Consider the following 19,137-nt stretch of genomic DNA (forward strand, 5'->3'; position numbering starts at 1 on the left):
GCACTGCTAGATGTGTGTTCTTAATTTATGTAAACTCTACTTTTTTTATTCGTGACTCTCCACTTTCTGCTTCATGTTCTTCACCACCCTTCCTGCGGCATTCGGACGATCTGAGTATAAGTATCAGCAGCTTAAGTGCTGGAAGAACACCCTGTCTAAGCTGCCCTTACTTTCTGTGTTATAATACTATATGCAGTAGCTACATTTTCTCACAAGCTTAGAGAATTAACCTTTATCCTTTGTATAAGAAGATCTCTCTGGGAGGAAGGGTGGGATATGAATATAATAAATGAAATAAGATATTGGCAGGGTGTGTATTTAACAACTCACTTGGTAACTATGAGTGAGGGGGGCTGACAAAGGAGGGACAGAGCTCTCCATTTGGTTTCTGTAGTGACTAGGGAGGGAAGCAAACCTATTCCTCTTCCAAAGCCAGCATGGAAATGCAGATTTTTACTCTGCAAGCTAGTAAAAGACTAAAGACCAGTAAGATTGTGAGCTTTTTTGCAAGGCTGGACTTTGCTATTCTTTCTGCCATATCCATTACTATTCAAATTTGTGGTTTGGTCTCTATAATCACTCCTAGAGCAGTCAGTCAGCTTTTGAAAAGATGCTGACACTGCTACAAGGAACTAGCTATGTTAAATAGATCTTATCTAAGCTACACAGTAGTAAAGACTGGAGGCTAGGTGTTACTTCACTCATTGGAGATGCCTTCTGCCCTCAGAGACCCTTTCTGTGGTATTGATTTTGCTGTTCTAAAGAAAAATATATTCTCCATAACACTCTCAAAATCCCCATTCTTATCAAAAGAATGATGTGCTGTTCCATTTTATCCCTAGAAACTTCAGGCCATGTGGAAATTACATAATTTTGATTGCTGACACTAATGTCCGTCAACCCTTCTGATTTTTCAGGCATAGTTGTGGAAGACTGTCTTCTCTTACTGCAAAATTTGTTGAAGAACAACAATTCAAATCAGAATTTTTTTAAGGAAGGTTCCTATATTCAGCGTATGAAGCCATGGTTTGAAGTTGGTGATGACAATGCTGGGTGGTCAGCACAGAAAGTAACCAATCTTCATCTGATGCTCCAGGTAAATACTTTTCAGTATAATGTAAACCATGAGGTCAGGTCCATTGTATTCACTTTTGTAGCACCATGAACGGTATCTTGAATTTTATATAATTCTGTGTAGTTCTACCATGTGAAAAAGTAAAAAAAAAAAAAGTGCATCCGCTGGATTTTCAGCATTTGTATGTAATGATATACGCATTTTTTTCTTTTTTTTACAGCTGGTCCGAGTGCTAGTGTCCCCCACAAATCCCCCTGGTGCCACTAGCAGTTGTCAGAAAGCCATGTTTCATTGTGGGTTGCTGCAGCAGCTTTGTACAATCCTGATGGCAACTGGGGTTCCTGCTGATATTCTTACTGAGGTAAGGGAGTAGAGGAAGGTGATACACTTAATACCAACTTGGCAATAAGTAGCCATTTTACTTTGAGGTGAAGGCAGGGCAGGTGCCAAACTATAGAAGACCCGTGGGACCAGACTGCAGTGGCACACTAATGTGGCAACACAGGAAGTGGTGACGATGGGCCTATTTTAAGCCCATGCTGGCGGGGGGAGGGGTTTTGCCTGAGAGGGTGGCTCCCACTCCGCGATTCATGGTAGCATTGTGTTGTAAGGTGCATGGTCCATGACCCAATGCTACCTTGGATCATGGAGCAGGAGCTACATCTACCCATCCCTAGCAGCAGTCACAGGGGCCCTCGGCCATTGACCAACCTGGCTGCCCCCTGGTGCCGGGTCTGGATGAAGGTGTACCTACGAACAGATTTTGCAAGATTTGATCAGGCAAGGAGAGGATGTCATGGACTTGGATGTTTGTCATTGATTCGATAGAGACATTAAGAATAGATCTCTGCTGGATCAGACAACAGGTGTTACTAGTCCAGGACTCTGTTCTCGTGGTGGCCAGCCAGATGCCTTTGGGAAACCCACAAGCAGGGCATGAGTGCAACAGCATTCTTCAGCTTGTGATCTCCAGCAAATGGTATACAGAAGCGTTCTGTCTCAGATGCATGGGCTAATATAGTTATCATTACTAGTAGCCATTGATAGCCTTATTGTCCATGAATTTGTGTAATCCCTTTTCATAGTCATCAGCTTTGAAATCTTGGCACAGAGAATCCTTTGCTCAAATTCAGCTTTTAAATAATTTGAGATCTGTTGAAAATGTGTATTTTGTGTTAACAAGCTGAGTAGTTAAGATAGTTCCATTATTAGGAATAGCCATCATTTTAAGAAAACCAATAGTTATACAGCCACAAGAGTGGCTGTATACTATAGTCAGCATGGATTTTTCGTATTCCGCAATGTTAAATTAAAAATACCCCCATGCCATTCTGATGCTTCCCATAAGCTCATTTCAAAACAAAACCTTAGTAAACTTATAGTCCCGAACTCAGAAACGCTTACTTAACAACCCTCTAAATTTTCATGGCGATACACAAAACAGTCAGAGAGAATCAAGAGGTCAGAGTGTAAAAGGAGAGAGAAAAAACCCAGAGCCCTTTTGGACTTCTTCTCTGTCAGAGTTTTCATAATCTGTTGAAATTAATTAAAAATCAACCATGTTCACAGAGTACCTGGAATCCTATTACTGACCTTGTCCCATACTCCAACCTTCATTGTCTGCAGTTTAAAAGTTTAAAAAATGCCGGGCAAATTTTTAATGATAAGGCCAGGCATGCTCAATAACAACCAACTGTCAATGTTCTAAAAGCCAGAGTCATAGCTTAGCTAATCAGGGGGCCACACTCATACCAGACGTTTATTTCACTTTAGACAATCATGGCTTCCCCCAAAGAATCCTGGGAAGTGTAGTTTGTGAAGGGTACTGAGAGGAGACTCGTATTCCCCTGACAGAGCTCCAGTGGCCGGAGTGGTTTAACAGTCAGCTGTTCCAATTGAAGCTCTGTGAGGGGAATAGGGTGTCTCCTAGCAACTCTCAGCACGCTTCACTAACTACACTTCCCAGGATTCTTTGGGAGAAACCATGACTGTCTAAAGTGAAATAAAGGTCTGGTGTGGATGTGGCCAGGGACAGCTTTAGTTTAAATTTGGGTGGGAGGCTACATGTGCCTGCTGTAGAATAAAATGCTGGGGGAAATGCTGAAAAGCAATGATACTGTTCACAGTGTTTTCCTTTTGGAAAGGAAAGGGGCTTCCCCTCTGCCCAGTGCCCACCCACCCAATCTCCTCCCTTCGTCCCTCCCCCAGGTCAGTTTCACCTATCCTAAGCATGATTGCACAGGAGTAAATCGCACTGAACTCAAAAAGCAATGATCAAACCTGCCCTCCCTCCCTCTTGCCCCTTCCCTTCACCCTTCCCCTCCCCATCCCATTCCAATACCCTCCTTTCCCCTCCTCCTCCTTCCCCTCCCCTCCCCCTCCCCTCTCCCCCACGGTCAATTTTACCTATCCTAGGAGACCAGGGTTTGAATCCCCAGATAGCCATGAAGCTCACTGGGCCAGTCACTGCCTCTCAGCCTCAGAGGAAGGCAATGGTAAACCACCTCTGAATACCGCTTACCATGAAAACCCCATTCATAGGGTCGCCATAAGTCGGAATCGATTTGAAGGCAGTCCACTTCCTGTTTGCATATTGTAATCAGTCTGATTTTACATCAAACTGCAGTTTCAGATTCAACTGTTAATGCGCCCAAGATAGAAATAGAGCATAACCTCCAGTTTGAAACACAAAAGGCTCTTCACCATCATATGACATAGACCAATAAAAAGGCTTTGAAATTAATAAAAATAAATTTGACACAGATTTCTAGGATGAATAATGAGAGAAATGTAATTTTCTAGGTTAGATTCTCTGTAGAAACAGTAGTAACACAGAAAAGTAAAAAGAACACCAACAAACATACAAACATGTAATTCTCCATCTTTAGCAATGCAGTCCTGATTGCAGCTGTTGCCACCACTGACCATATGCTCAGAGGCACATGTTACCAAATTCTTCCAAGCTACACAGGAAGTGGATTGGACTGTGAAAGACCAACCCAAACGGTGTTTACATTTTGACAAACTTGCAGGGCAATCCAATATCTCAGAGAGGAGGTCAGGTCTCCTGCTCCCTAGGTGCATTCACTATAGCTGCCCAATTCCCCTGCTTTTTAAACTTTGATAGAAATATCTGTTGGCTATAGCTATGCTCTTAAATTGTAAGTTTTTTTGCCTATTATTTAAACTATGAACTCACCTCAGTCAAAATTCCCTGAATGCCTTATGGCATCAATGCATAGGCTCAGTTCACAGAGGCATGGGTATCACTGGATGTCACATTTTTTCAGTGATGAGTATATGACCTGATGCTGTTAAATTAGTATTACTTTTGCATCAATGTGGGATGGTGGTCAAACTCTGTCCGCAGTATCTCTCTCCGCACATGCAAGTCATCAAGCATGTCTGAACCAACCCATATTCATTATCACTGATGAATAAACAATCATATGATTGTGCAATTGAAGCTAAACTAGGTGCTCTCCCCTGCATCATCTCCCTCCGCTCCCCCCGCCCGCTCCTTCCTATAATTTGAACTGGCAAATAAAGGAATTGTTTTCAGTCTCAGAAACTTTGATGTGGCTTCTTGAATTTGCCTACTTTGCATTTGTGTTTCTGAGAGTATATATAGAGACTAGCATGTGCATGTTTCGTAACTGTGAAGAAATGAAGCTGGGACCAGTTCATTGAACAGCTCTCAGTTCTGATGGTTTAGCAACCTGTTCTTGTCTTGCTGCTTTCTAGACCATTAACACTGTGTCAGAGGTCATTCGAGGATGTCAAATGAATCAAGACTACTTTGCTTCAGTAAATGCACCTTCAAATCCACCAAGGTAGGGTAAGGAAAATTTTGATGTAATTTATTGTAAACATATTAAACAGTAAAATGTTTGCAGTTGGAATTAATACATGTAATACAAGAAATGTGATACTTAACCTTAAGAAAGAAACTAAAATAAAAGCCCCTAAAGCTTCATTAAGCTAACCTGGTTTAATTTGCAGCAGCCTTAATGAAGCTACGTCCATACCAAGACAGAAAATTGGTTCATGTAGCTCACCATGGTCTGTTCCGTTAGGTTTGTACCAGAAGGATGAGAGCCACAAGTGTTTTGTTGTCTGGCCTAAGGCAGTTTCCCCCAGGTATCATACCATCAGGTGGGTAGTAGTGCCTCCTAATGTCCAAAGGCAGGAAAGCAAGAGTCAAGGCTTCGACTGTTCCATCCGGCTTGACCCCATTCCATTCCTGCCTTTGTCCTAGGTCGGATCCTTTAGCCTTAGCTCTCTGTGAGTTTGTTCCTTGTTGTTCTTGCTACCTCTCTGTTAGCTGCTTTTTAGTGTTTGTCATTTCTTTTGAGCTTGTGTTTTTTATGTGTTTTTTTAAAGGAGTTATTTTCTTTTGGGGGGTGGTTCTCTGGTGGGGCCAGTGGGTACTCCTGTCCCATCCTTTCCTTCCCGTTTCCGCCCATTCCTTACACCTGCCCCTTCCCGGTCTTTCAGAGCTCGCATCTCCAGCTCCAATTGTTGCTGGCCCTGCAGCTGCATCCTTTCCTCTCTCAGAGCTTGCAGTGGCGGCTCCAATCGTTCTCGGTCTTGCACCTTTCTCCCTCTTGGAGCTGCGGCGATTCCCCTGGCCTCCCCCCCCCCCAGAGCCCGTAACTGCAGCTCTGATCGCCCCTGGCCCAGTGCTGTCTCCTTCCTCAGAGCTCGTGGCGATTTGCAGCAGCTCCCTCAGCCACCCCGTCAGAGCCTGCAGCTGCAGCTCTGATCGCTCCTGCCCTTGAGCTCTTTCCTCCAGTGGAGGTCGCGGCAGCTCAAGGAAGCTCTCCTGGCCTCCCCTTTGGAGCCTGCGACTGTGGCTCCGCTCAGCGGCTCTCAGCATCTCTCCTAGTCTCCCGTTTGGAGCCTGCTACTGCGGCTCCACTCGCTCCTCGCCTTCCCTTTCTTGGAGCTTGTGGCTGTGGCTCCCGTCCTTCCCAGAGCGCGGGTGACAGCCCCTTTCTCCTGCCATCTGCCTCAGTCTCTGGCGTGGAGCGTGTGACAGCCCGCTCTGCTCAGTGGCCCCTTCCACTGTTTTAGGACCTCCAATAGTTCTGCTTCACCCTTTTTTGCCCACCATTCCTTGGAGAAGGCCTGGCACTTCCTGGACGTACGTCAAGCCTTGAAGGTCTACCTGTCCAGGACCCGGGACATTCGTCTGCCTGAGTCTCTTTTCATCTCATTTCATCTGAGGACATTGGGGAAGAAGGTCACAAGCTCAACACTCTCTCGTTGGCTGCGGGTTTGCATTACCCTGACCTATGAGTCTCTTTGGATACCGGTGCCTCAAAACATCACAGCCCACTCTATGAGGTCAGCGGCCACTATGGCTGCGTTCTCAACCAACGCACCCATTGCAGATACTTATAAGGCAGCAGTGTGTTCCACTCCTAATACCTTTATTAGACACGGTAAAGTAGATCATTTGGCTTCAGCAGATGCCTCTTTTGGTAGGCAAGTTCTTCAGCAGATATTATCTTCATCTTAGGCAGCCTGGACCCACCCTACTGGGACTGCTTTGGTACATCCCACCTGATGGTATGCTGCCTAGGGGAAACAGACCATTGATCTCACCTGAAGGGTGGTTTCCCCCAGGTATCATACAATCAGGGCCCTCCCTGCTAAGGGGTGGCTGCCTAGCTAGTCTGCAGAATTTTTTTTACTATTCTCTATTATCTCTTGAAACTATTTCTAGAGTTAGTTTGCATCTCCTGTGTTACTTACTGCATAAGTTATGTTACTGCTAAGGCTGTTCTCTATGTTCTTACTGTTTATGCATATTTTCTGTTTGGAGTCAAGTTGTGCATTAGTATGTTTGCTGCTCCTTGCATTTTTCTCTGAGCATGTTCTGTCTGAAGAGAGATGTCCGGATCTGGTGCACACTTTATCCGGAATGGAATGGGGTCAAGCTGGATGGAGCAGCCGAAGTCTTGACTCTTGCATTCCTGCCTTTGGACACTAGGCAGTGCTACTACCCACCTGATGGTATGATACCTGGGGAAACCACCCTTCAGGTGAAACCAGTAGTCTGATCTGTGACCTAAGGTAGATTGGTACTATTTTCTTTTTCAATTAGGAGTACTTGGGATTAAATGTGGCCCCAGTTCTGGACAATTTATTAACTCTCAGCACCTCTGCAGGGCCCCTGGCAGGAACCAGTCTAAGATCTACCTAAGGGCCTTTTAACTGAAGAATCCAGGTATTAAGCCTGGGACTTCTGCATGTAAAGTGGGACATTTGGTTGGGGAAGGCACACAGTGCCAGCCAGTGCCCGCACGCACACTCACTGATGGAGAGGTTGTGAGGGCCAGGCCAGGGGAAGGGAAAGGCAGTGACCTTCCCTCTCACTGCAGAATAAACAAATTCTTACTTCTCACAGCAGGCAAACAAACGTGCTTCTTTATTGTTGGGTGAGTAGAGAACTAACCTGAGCTGAAACAGAAAAGCAGAGCAAGGTAAAGTACAAGGAGTAGAGTCTAACTCTAGCCCAGGGGTCCCCAAACTGTGGTTTGCAGACTACCAGTGGTCCACGAGCTTCATTAAGACGGTACACAGCATGCCTGTAAAAATACAATTAAAAGTCATACAGAATCTAGCACGGTGAATTACAATTGCTATAACAGAAAAATCATTACGTGGTCCACCAAGACCCTTAGCAGTTTTCAAGTGGTCTGTGAGGGGAAAAAGTTGGGAACCACTGCTCTAGCCCATAATACAAGGTTCTAATATTTGACTCTTCAAAGGTCATGTTATTATACAGGCTGTGTTTTTCAGGAACCCCGAAGTAATTATAAGGTGATTTTGATCATGAAAAATCCATCCTCGGTCAGGGAAAGAATTGAGCAGCAGACTTGTAGGGGCTCTTCCAGATGAGACTTCTGTTGTGCACTGGCCCTGCCTTATTCTCTGAATTTTTAGAGGGTCCTATCCTTAAATTGCTCCTGTTCTTAAAGCAAGTTGTCATTCTTTAAATGAAGGCTATCATGTCTATCATGTCACATATTAAAAAAGAGAATTTCCTCCAAAAATTCCAAGGAGGGGGGAAACAGTTTGGGAGGGGAGGTGCACCCATTTGCCCCATCCTGGTTACAGGGCTGACTCTGCCACTGAGCTATAGATCCTCCCCCATCTTTTGTATAGGATTTCCCCTCTAGCTTTCACAACAGAATCCTGTAGCACACTGACTCAAGAATCTTGGTGTTTGAAAATGCAAGCAGTGGCATTAACAAATAGAGCTCCTTGCAGACAAGTGTGCCAGCTTCCTGTTAGAAGAATCACTACTCGGGCGGAGGGTGAGCCTAGCATGTGTATTTGGCGTGTGCAGATGGAGAGAACAGCCCAGGAGTTAACTGGGGTGTTAAAGAACGAACCTTCATTTCTGAACATTGATACTAGAAATCTGCTGACTGATCAGCATCACTTTTGATCACTGAGTTAGAATTATTGAGCACTAGAGAGAGATGGCCAGAATGAGAGCTTTGCCATAGCTCATACGGCCAATCACTCTTCAGCAAAGTGCATCATGGTTGTAAGGCAATTTGTAAATTAAAAATTGTATGAACAAGGAAGGAGTAACATTGGATTTGATGTGATAATGTCTGTTGCAACGTATATACAGTAGGGCCCCGCTTTCTGGCGGCCCGCTTTCCGGCATTCCGCTAATGTGGCGGCTTTCAATTAGAGTAAGGCCCCACTCATACGGTGCTTGTTCCGCTTTTATGGTGTTTTTCAGGCACCGGGCACCATTCTTTTTAATGAGTTCTGCTTTTCAGCGGGTTTCGCTTTTAGGCGGGGTTCTGGAACGTAAACCGCCATATGAGTGGGACCCTACTGTATTCTGTTCTGGGGTATAAAATCTACACAACAGAATGTATTGTGACAACACAAGTTTTTAGAAAGGCAGTGTCCAGTCAGATCTGTGAAGAAATATAGAAAGGGGTTAGAGAAATATGGTGATATCCAACTTGGTGTCCGCAGACTTATTTTCCTCCCCCACCAGCAACTCACGGCATGCCATGAAGGCTCCCCAACTCTTTGGATCAGACTGTGAGGGTTGTAGGCAGGGGAAAATAAGAGAGAAGTCCTATTACACAATAGGCTGACATGATTGGATGTTATCCACAGACAGAAAACCCTTTTACAAATAACCTCAAGGCCCTCAAATTAAAAATAAATTATTCCAGATAAAACATATTGTGAACATATTAAGATAACTTCTTCAAGAAGTATGTAAGGCGGAGGAGACCCAAATCAAGCATTTTCTTGCCAGCAATCAAAGCATCAACAGCTAGAGTTCTCTTTGATCCCAAAGTGTTGCTAGTGGTTTAATGTTGTCTTCTAATTTTGAATGCTGTTAGCATTTGATATGGGCTGTTACAGTATTTATTGGAGGACCTGAAAAACATAGGAAGCTGCCTTATACTGAGTAAGAACATTGATGCAGCTCAGTATTATCTACACTGACTGACAGCAGCTCGCTAGGGTTTCAGACAGGGAACTCTCTAAGCCCTACCTGGAGATAATGAGGATTGAACCTGGGACCTTTGCATGCAGAACATGTGCTCTGAAGACATCATGTGGTTGGTGGTAGGGAATTAACACGTCTCGTATTTTCTAATGAATATCTTTATTATAGAGGGTCACATGATTCAGCAGCCTCGGATTGGTTGATATGTTTTCCCTTAGCTATTGCTTATTAATCATTCAAGTCCAGAGAATAGTATTTTTTATCCATGTATACAAACATGTTTTTTTTAAAAAAAAACTAATAGGTTGTCTTCTTTCAAACTTGACAGGCCTGCAATTGTGGTACTACTTATGTCAATGGTAAATGAAAGACAACCATTTGTGCTGCGTTGTGCTGTCCTTTACTGTTTCCAGTGCTTCTTATACAAGAACGAAAAGGGGCAAGGAGAAATTGTGTCAACACTTCTACCTTCAACCATTGATGGTATAGAATTTTAAATACATAGCTGTAGTTTTATGGGTGAGTTTATTTGTGGAGAGCCCAGAGAACAGGAATCAGCACTAGGTGGAAGTATTTGCTTTACCCAGCAATTTCAGGGGCTGGGCTTGATGTAAAGGCATTATGTTTCAGGGGGAGGAAGAAGTCTCGATTTCTAGAGGGCTTACCAATATGAGAGGGTTTTCCAGTTTCTTTCCCTAAGCCAAGAAAAGGTTTGCTGCACCTTTAAGCAACAGCAGAGCTGTAATCAGCAGCCCAGCAGCATTGCAGTTTTTTACATGATGGCCCAATGGGGACAGTGACATTACAAAAAATAAGTTTTCTCCAACTATCTGAGAACACATTAGTTGGTGTCTTGATGTATATCGCTCTGAAGTCAAAAGGAATTATTTTCACTTTCTTTCCATGACGGTAGCTATATTGGTCTAATAATAAAAAAAAAACCCTGTGTAAACGTTTTTGAGAATGTAGCTCCATAAAATCAAGTGAGGCCTACTTCTAAGTAGACCTGCCTAAGATCTTATCTGAGGTAGCCATGGGGGAAATTAAAGCACAACAGTCCATACACCAGCTTACTTTATCCGTTATCACTCCTGTCTCTGGCCCTATTCATCATCGGCTCCCACTTCACCCGCCACTGGCACGCGGCCCCCAACAGATTGCGCCCAAGGCAATGTGCAGCCCTCCACAGGGGAAAAAAGGTTATTTACCTCTGTGGTAAGATCTTGCAATTGTAGTGTCACTAATGTACAGACTACTGGTTGTAGTACTACCTGCATTCAAAGCAGCCTCAACCTTTTTTTTTACTAAACTAAGGAAAGAAAATGAAATTGCTTCAAATAATGATAAGCTTTCCAAAACGTTATATATGAAAGTTGCCGAAAATCCCCCTCCCCTTTTTACAGGTCTCAAAATGTCCTCATGAAAGTTGGGGGGATTTGGCTGTCAAATTCTGACTTGTTTTAGGGTGCTGCCCAAATGCCACCAATGTGGGGGACAATCTAATGTGAGTCAGGAGAAAGTTCCATAAACGGAGCTATCACAGAGAAGGCCTTGCCATACACCATGAGCCTTGCCTGTTGGTGGCACAATGAGCAGGACCTCCCCTGCAGCTGTTGATGAATGGATCTGGATGCATTGAGGGAGGTGCTCCTTCAAGTGTTGGGTCCTAGATTGCATAGGGGCTTGTACACAATAATCAGTTCCTTGAATTGGGCCTGATAGCTAATGGGTAGCTACTAGTACTGATCAACAGTCTGGTCAGATATACAGAAAAGAGCAATTAGAAGCTTTTTATTTACATTTCTGTTTGCAGAGCGGTAGAGTGTTGGATAGGAGGAAGGAGGAGCTTGAGTGGACAAGTTGCGATGAAGCTTTGAGCAGTACTCTTTTTGGGGGATGGGACACTAGTTGCCCAAAGCAGTGTGAGAGTTGGTAGAAAAGTAGTCTGTTCTCTCACAGGTTACCACTTCTGTCCTTTGGATTGCCAGTGTCATGCATGGAAATGGAAATGGAAATGGTCCAATGATGCCATTTCAGAACATATGTCTGGCATGTTTTGGACATGCTTTAAATGAATTCACAGGCATTTAACTGTCTTTAAATATTTTAAATAGTTGTTTTTATTTTAATTGTATTCTTTTATCACTGAGTTGTTTTGCAGCCCGGGCTCCTTTGGGAAGAAGGGATACATTTAATCAATTAAAAATGTGTAGATGTGTCTGAAAAAGCAATCCTGATAATTTTTTGATGTTGCTAAATTGTGTGCCTGCTATTACAGCTACTGGAAATTCTGTCTCAGCTGGCCAGCTGCTTTGCGGAGGACTCTTTTCTACAGACTCTCTTTCAAACTGGTGTGCGGCTGTGGCACTGGCCCATGCTTTACAAGAAAATGCCACTCTGAAAGAACAGCTGCTCAGAGTGCAGCTTGCAACAAGTATCGGTAACCCTCCAGTGTCTTTACTTCAGCAGTGCACCAACATTCTGTCTCAGGTACAGCATCCACATGTCTTCTTTCTCACACTTACAGGTCTCCTGTTAAATTAGGAAAAATAATACGGTATATCAAGATGTGCCATTCTCTTTAGTAGAAAGAAAACTGCTGCTGGTCCTTAAAAATATCATGCTGGTTGTCTTTAGTATAACAGGCAGCAGAGTCAAAGTGTCAGTAGGGAATTATCTTGGACACAAAATGTTGCATGCAAACTTTTTTCAGTTACTGTTGAGTTTCATTCAGCACATTGGATATGATCAGTAAAGTCAGGCTTGCAGGCATAACAAGCAACATTTACAGCTAATCTACACAAAGAATGATGGATTACTAAGAATCAAAGAAGGGCATATGTAGTCGTTGATGTGTAAGTCTTTGACAGAAACTGGAAGTAGAAACATATATGCTAGATTGGAGGCTTGGGCAGTAGTAGCTTTTAACTTGCTTTCTTAGAAGCAGAACAAGGATAAATGCCTGTGGTACAAATGTAAGATGCCCAGAGTTGTGTAGGTACAAAACATTCCTGCATTAACTCTGTGCGTTTTCATCATGGTTGCTAAACCAATGGAGGCCAAGCAGGTTTGTTTTCCTTCTGTTGCCTTTTTTTATTCTACCCATTACAAAAAGTAGCTATATTCTTAGATAAGCCTTCAAATGGACTTTCAGGCTTTTGTTTGCAGAAGTGAATAGTTCATTTAGTAGTAGTAGTAGTAGTAGTAGTAGTAGTAGTAGTAGTAGTAGTTGTAGTTGTAGTTGTAGTTGTAGTAGTAGTTGTTGTAGTTGTAGTAGTAGTTGTAGTAGTAGTAGTAGTTGTAGTTGTAGTAGTAGTTGTAGTTGTAGTAGTAGTAGTAGTAGTAAGGAGGGGGATAAATTACAATTGCCTGTTCCTTATATAATAAGCTAAATCCTGTCCTACGTTCTCTGGGACAGCGTGGACAGAGGCTGAGCAGCCCTTGGGGCATGTTCTGCACTGTTTATAAACAATTTTTCTGTTTTATGAGCACTTTAGACAAGTAGGTGCCCAGATACAAATGCAGGGTGACCCTTATGAGTCATGCCATGCAGATTTGACCTGAGCTGCAGAGTAGTCAGACCCATAGGCTCCTGTGCTGTCTTCTGTCTGGGTAGTGATCATGTTTCACCAGAAATAGCTACTGCTAGTTTATTTAATTTTAATTTATAGAATCGTATGCTGCCCTTCAATATAAATATATTCAGGGCAGCTGACATAAATGAAAATAATAAAAAAACCCAACTTAACCCTGTATTGTATCAGTACATAACAGAGCTGCAGCGTTCCCTTATAATTCTTAATGTATGATTCACAGGGTGATAAGATCGACAGACGGGTATGTATTGGTACACCTGAAGTATTCCTTGATCGCTCGAGGGTCTTTCTGGTGTTTTAGCTTTGCCGTGTGTTTTATGAAATAACTGCTTTGGAGTTTTTTCTACTTACAGTTTTGTGTTTCTGCCCAGTTTTATTTCTAATAACAAGCTGTCTATCTCTACTGGTGTTCTTGGGAACTGTGGTATGGGAAACTTGGTTGTTATGGGTGCTTTCTCTTTCTACTAAGGGAGCCCTTGCACAGCCACTGGGAACTGAATGTGGTAGACTTTTTCCCCTCTTCTGTCATTGTGAATTTAGTGTCACTTTTGCGTGAAGTTTAATCCATATTTAAAGCTATTAAGCCTTTTCACAACCAGACTGGAAAGTGCAAGCAAAAATTGGTGGTATCTACCAATTTTTTAGTGATATCTGGATAATTACCTTGGTTAAAGAGCCTCACCATTACTTTATTTCATTCCAACTTATCTGAAGTGATTCAGTATTCATAATCAGAGTGTGGTGTCAACCCTGCAGGGTAGGACACATAATAGGTCAAGAGTATATCTTGAATGAGAATGACACATGACAAAGTTGCATAATAATCACTTGCTATTAGCTCAGGCTCTCATTGCTTGCTGTTAGCAGCCTGTCTTCTTGGCACAAGTAGGTACCAGCTGCTTTCTCAAGAAGGTCACAGCTGGTTAGTACATATGTGGGGAACCTTTCCATGGAAAATAAGCTCCTATGTTTTATCTAATTCAAAACCATTTAGGAATGGAATGGTTCCTTGACCAATAACCAAAGATAAATGAGCACATAAAGTCAAGGTCTAATAAAACATGATATATTCTGAAAAAATATGCAGAAACAAATAGTGAAAAATATGATCGATGGCTGATACCCAACAGAATACACAATAATGACTAATTTCTAATATATGTGCAATTTACTCCTACACGTTGTGATGTAAACTGCTTGCTGTGCTGACAAGATGTACATAGACTCCCAGTGACTACACAGTAATAAATTACAAAGGTATTCTAATACAGAAGTATAAAATGCAGAGATAAAATCCACCCCATATCTCAAATTTGCCAGATGCGTTTCGACTTGAGACGAGTCTTCTTTAGTGGCATCTGTTTGGAAAGTTTCTCTTTGAGCGTGGATTTAGATAAGGCAATACAAGTGAACTCAGTTGCTGCTGCAGATATCATCTATGCAAAATACTTTACAATCCTTCCATAATGCAACTAGATACAAGCCCAAATGTTCTACTTTGTTCTTTTCTTTTTGCTCCTATTCTGCATGCGTATGCTTCCTAGGAAAGAAGACGTATCTCAGGTTGAAATGTGTCTGGCAAATTATTTGAGATATGGGGCGTATTTTATCTTTGCATTTTATACTTCTGTATTAGAATACCTTTGAAGAGCCAGTGTGGCATAGTGGTTAGAGTGTTGGACTATGACTTGGGAGACCAGGGTTCGAATCCCCACACAGCCATGAAGCTCACTGGGTGACCTTGGGCTAGTCATTGCCTCTTAGCCTCAGAGGAAGGCAAGGGTAAACCCCCTCTGGATACCGCTTACCATGAAAACCCTATTCACAGGGCCGCCATAAATTGGGATTGACTTGAAGGCAGTCCATCTTCATTAGAATACCTTTGTAATTTATTACTGTGTTGCCATTGGGAGTGTATGTACATCTTGTCAGCACAGCGAGCAGTTTACATCACTGTGTGCGAGTAAATTGCATATATACTAAAAAATTGGTCACTATTGTGCATTCTGTTGGGTAACAGCCATAGACCATATTTTTCACTATTTCTGCATACTTTTCAGATTATATCATGTTTTATTAGACCTTGACTTTATGTGCTCATTTGTCTTTAGAGTTTATTGAACAAGATCACCCTACAAAGTGTGTGTGTGTGTGCGTGCATACACACACACACAGTTACGTGGCTTTTTTTTCTTCCAGCAGTAGCCCCTCATGGGTTGCTGCTTAGAGAGAGGCATACAGCAGGTTGATTGTAGAATAGGAAATTGAAGAGTTCCACCATGCATGTGCAGAATAGCCTGCATGACCTCTTGGATCCTTACCTTATCTTGGCAGATCTAGATCTATTATTCTAAAGTGAAACAAGCTCCAGTAGAGGCCAAATACCATATCTCAGTATTGATGCTCCAGTAACGTCTTGGCAAAACAACATTAGAACTATAAAATAAGCAGTGTAGAGCAACTTGGGAATTGTTGCTTTCTTGGTTTCAGGAATCAAAATTACTGCCATATGAGCAAACTTTGTGCCCCTGTTTGCACTTACTTTTTATCCCTCTCTTTATTTGAATGAGTGAACAAATAAGCCAGGAAATCTTAAGTTAGTTATCTGTTTCATCTAAACCAGGAAACTATGGTTAATGGCTTCAGAACCACAGCCAGGATGGGAAGCCATGGATTGGAAATGATTTAAGATTTCCAAGTTTGTTTCCTGGTTCAAGGAATGAAGTAGCTTCGTGGGGATGCAAGGTTCATTTATATATTGGCTTAATAAGCTATGATTGTCTTAGCTCAGCCACTGGATCCAGAAAACATCATTTTTTTCATCATGTATGTTAAGTGCCAAGACAATGGTGCACACCTGTTATTTCCAAATGATGGGCTGAAGTAATTAGGTGGGGAATATGATTGGGCTTCTGCTGGGCTTTAACAATGCAAGATTCTTGGTGATGGATCCCCTTACTTGTGAATTTACAGGGAAGGGGCTGTTTCCCTTTCTCAAAAAATATTAGAGAGTATATGTACACCTTTCCCAGAACAGATAGGCAAACTCTGAGATTTATATATATTATATATAAATGATATCTGAGATCATATATATATATATATGAATTAAATAAGTGCCTTGGGTTTTCTTGCTTGAAGGAGAACTTTTTTCTTCTAAATACAGACAACAATAAAATCAGTGTGGCAATGCTTCCTTTATGCAGACCTCGTATGTGGATGCCCCTCTGTCAGAATAAGAAAAAAACCTCATTTCTATAAATAAAATAGCTTTATTCAAGGCTCCGTTTCAAAAGTGTGTCATTCTTTCTGCTTATTTTATTTTTGCTACTCAGTAACACTTCTTTAAAATGAGTGGCCAGTATCAAACAATGCCAATTCTCATGCTGTTGTTGTAAAGTTTTTGCTTGTTTTTTATTGAGCCTCTTGGTTTGCACTTTTTTTCCCTCTTGGCTTCTGTGCAGGCATAATATTTCCCAGTATTTTAACCATGGTTAAGATATCAGGAGCAACCCTCAGACTTGCACACTCCTTCCTCTCTGCTGTCTCCCTCCGAATCCTCCCTCCCTTCCCTTTTCAGAGCTAGCTGTAGTTAGAATTCAACTTGGCACAGATAGAAGGCTAACTATTATTCCTTAAAAAAAAAAGTATGAGACTTGCTTTTAACCATGGTTTCAAACTCTGATTGAAACCTATTGAGATTAGCATTCAACTTGGTGCAGAAGGAACACTTATCATAGCAACTGGGAAAGGGTAATTTAAGGGAAACAGCTCATGAGCCTAAGGGGTGCTGCTAATTGGTTAACCAGTTTAAGGAACTGGGGGACATTAGATCTGAACCAAGACTGGAAAATAAGGTTTATGAACTTTGTCATTAAAAAGGCTTATACAAAATTGTGCATGGTATTCCTGGTGTGCATGTGTTACCTGAGCTAAGGGACCTGAAGAAACAAAAGTTAACATCAAAGACAGTCTCTATTCTAATTTAGATCTTACTTCACATGCACAATTTATTTATTAAGTTCTGAATATTTACAAGTATCCTCAGTTTGTATGCATGTCAGTGGAGCTTGTGGCTTCTGCATGCAACTGAGTGTTTGATTTGGCCTGAGAGAAGGTCTTCAGGGTTGTTGTAAAGTAGAGCCTGGCTTGCAATATCCCATGTGAACTATACTGCAGGAATGTCATAAACCACTCTCTCCAAGCAGCATACACTTCCAACATGCAGTATGGAGGGCAATGAACTACGCTTGCATTTGGTAGCATTTCACACAAAATAACAAAGTGAATGAGAATTTGTCTCTATCCTGATGCCTTTTTGTGGGATTTGGGGGGGTGAACACACTGATACCCAATCCCAGCTATCCTAAGACCTTGGATTTCTTCACTGATTTCTATAGGCAGCTCTCACTTCCACCTCTGGGGACATTTGAAAGTAACTTCTCAGTGTGAATCAGAAAATGAGTGATCTGGACTCCCCTTTTAATTTCTTCTTTTCTAAAAATAAATATTATGCAAACCTTGAGTTTCTTCTACGCCTTCTACCTCCCGTTTGTCTATAGATTTTGCCAGTTTTGCTACGTAAGGATTCACACTCACCCTGAATAGAGGGAATGGTGAAGTTTTGACATTGTGTGATCACTGCCTGTCTTGTTATGGACCAACATTTAAGATTGCTGCCAGCTTGGGAGATGCTTCAAAGTAGAAACAACATGTTAAGGAAGCAGAAGACCTGTAAATACAAGTGAAAATATTTTTTGTTTGTTTGTTTCAGGGAAGCAAAGTGCAGACAAGAGTTGGATTATTAATGCTGCTTTGTACCTGGCTAAGCAACTGCCCTATTGCTGTCACACATTTTCTCCACAATCCAGCCAATGTTCCATTTGTATCCTTTAATCGTTAGCAATTAAAGCTTCTGTATTATCATAGAAAATGTTCTTCAGGAGCACAAGTTTATATATGTAAGCTAAAACAAGGAGACTCCACACTACACAGCAAGCTTTAGTGCTGCAATGTGTTATTTATCTTCTTCTTTAGTACACTTGCATCTGTCCTTTCTTAGAATTCAAGGTTGTGTACGTGGGTTTTCTAGGTGGTTTCCCATCCACACATTAACCTGACCTAGACCTACTTAGCTTCAGTAAGGTGGCTGCCCTGGGGTTTCCTGTAACACAGTTATCTCAATATGTGTATGTATTGCCCATACTTGACATATTTGCTACAGAAAATACCATTACACCTGTAGCAATCATATTTGCTGCATAAGATGTGGAGTTCCCCTACACTTTAGGTCAAACATGGGGAACCTCATCCAGCTAGCAACCAGATCCTTATCTCTACCACTCCTCTCTGCCCAAAATTGACAGACGGCCATGGCCGCCCTCCTGTCAGTCACAGGATATAATTTGTCACTTTGAAGTACTGTTGATCAGCATGTTACCACCTGTCAGCTGATCCAGCCATATGTATACTTGCCCCACATCAGACATCAGATGTGTGGCTGCTGGACCAAATTTGGCCTGCAAGGTTGAGATTCCCCATCGCTGCTTAGGTTAAACAGTGTGTACTGTAAACCAGTAGACTCAAATATTTTTTTTCTATTTTGATGGAAGTATATGTAACATTACTTAAGGAAGCTTTGACAAACATAGGCTTTGATGCTTAGATAAACTTGCAGGGATTCTAATTTTGATCTTGGACTTGAAAGCTTTGATAGAAGGAAAGATGTAATTCTCCAAAAGAAGTGTTTCATATATATATATATATATATATATATGTTTGTTTGTTTGTTTGTTTGTTTGTTTGTTTGCTTATTTCATTCCATTTCTATACCACCCCTAGCCTATGGCTCTCTGGGCGGTTCACAGCAAGGAATAAAATACAATACAGTAAAAAAGAATCAGATAAAATCCCTAAAACAGACAGCTTAAGCATTTAACAACTTGATACAAAATTAACTTAAC

General features: G+C 41.9%; 1 protein-coding gene across 2 annotated transcripts in view; it reads left to right on the forward strand.

Moving 5' to 3' along the window:
• USO1 (USO1 vesicle transport factor) overlaps positions 1-19,137 on the forward strand; it is a 57,615-nt gene that overhangs the window by 21,371 nt on the left and 17,107 nt on the right. The window contains exons 9-15 of one of the 2 annotated variants that reach the window (XM_061588851.1): positions 918-1,096; positions 1,296-1,436; positions 4,820-4,908; positions 9,907-10,061; positions 11,857-12,068; positions 13,395-13,415; positions 17,949-18,059. In XM_061588851.1, the coding sequence (XP_061444835.1) occupies positions 918-1,096; positions 1,296-1,436; positions 4,820-4,908; positions 9,907-10,061; positions 11,857-12,068; positions 13,395-13,415; positions 17,949-18,059 (908 nt within the window). The remainder of the gene's footprint in view (positions 1-917; positions 1,097-1,295; positions 1,437-4,819; positions 4,909-9,906; positions 10,062-11,856; positions 12,069-13,394; positions 13,416-17,948; positions 18,060-19,137) is intronic. The other variant, XM_061588852.1, reaches the window with a different exon arrangement.

The sequence above is a fragment of the Rhineura floridana genome, chromosome 11 (genome assembly GCF_030035675.1).
Source record: "Rhineura floridana isolate rRhiFlo1 chromosome 11, rRhiFlo1.hap2, whole genome shotgun sequence".
Classification (NCBI taxonomy): domain Eukaryota; kingdom Metazoa; phylum Chordata; class Lepidosauria; order Squamata; family Rhineuridae; genus Rhineura; species Rhineura floridana.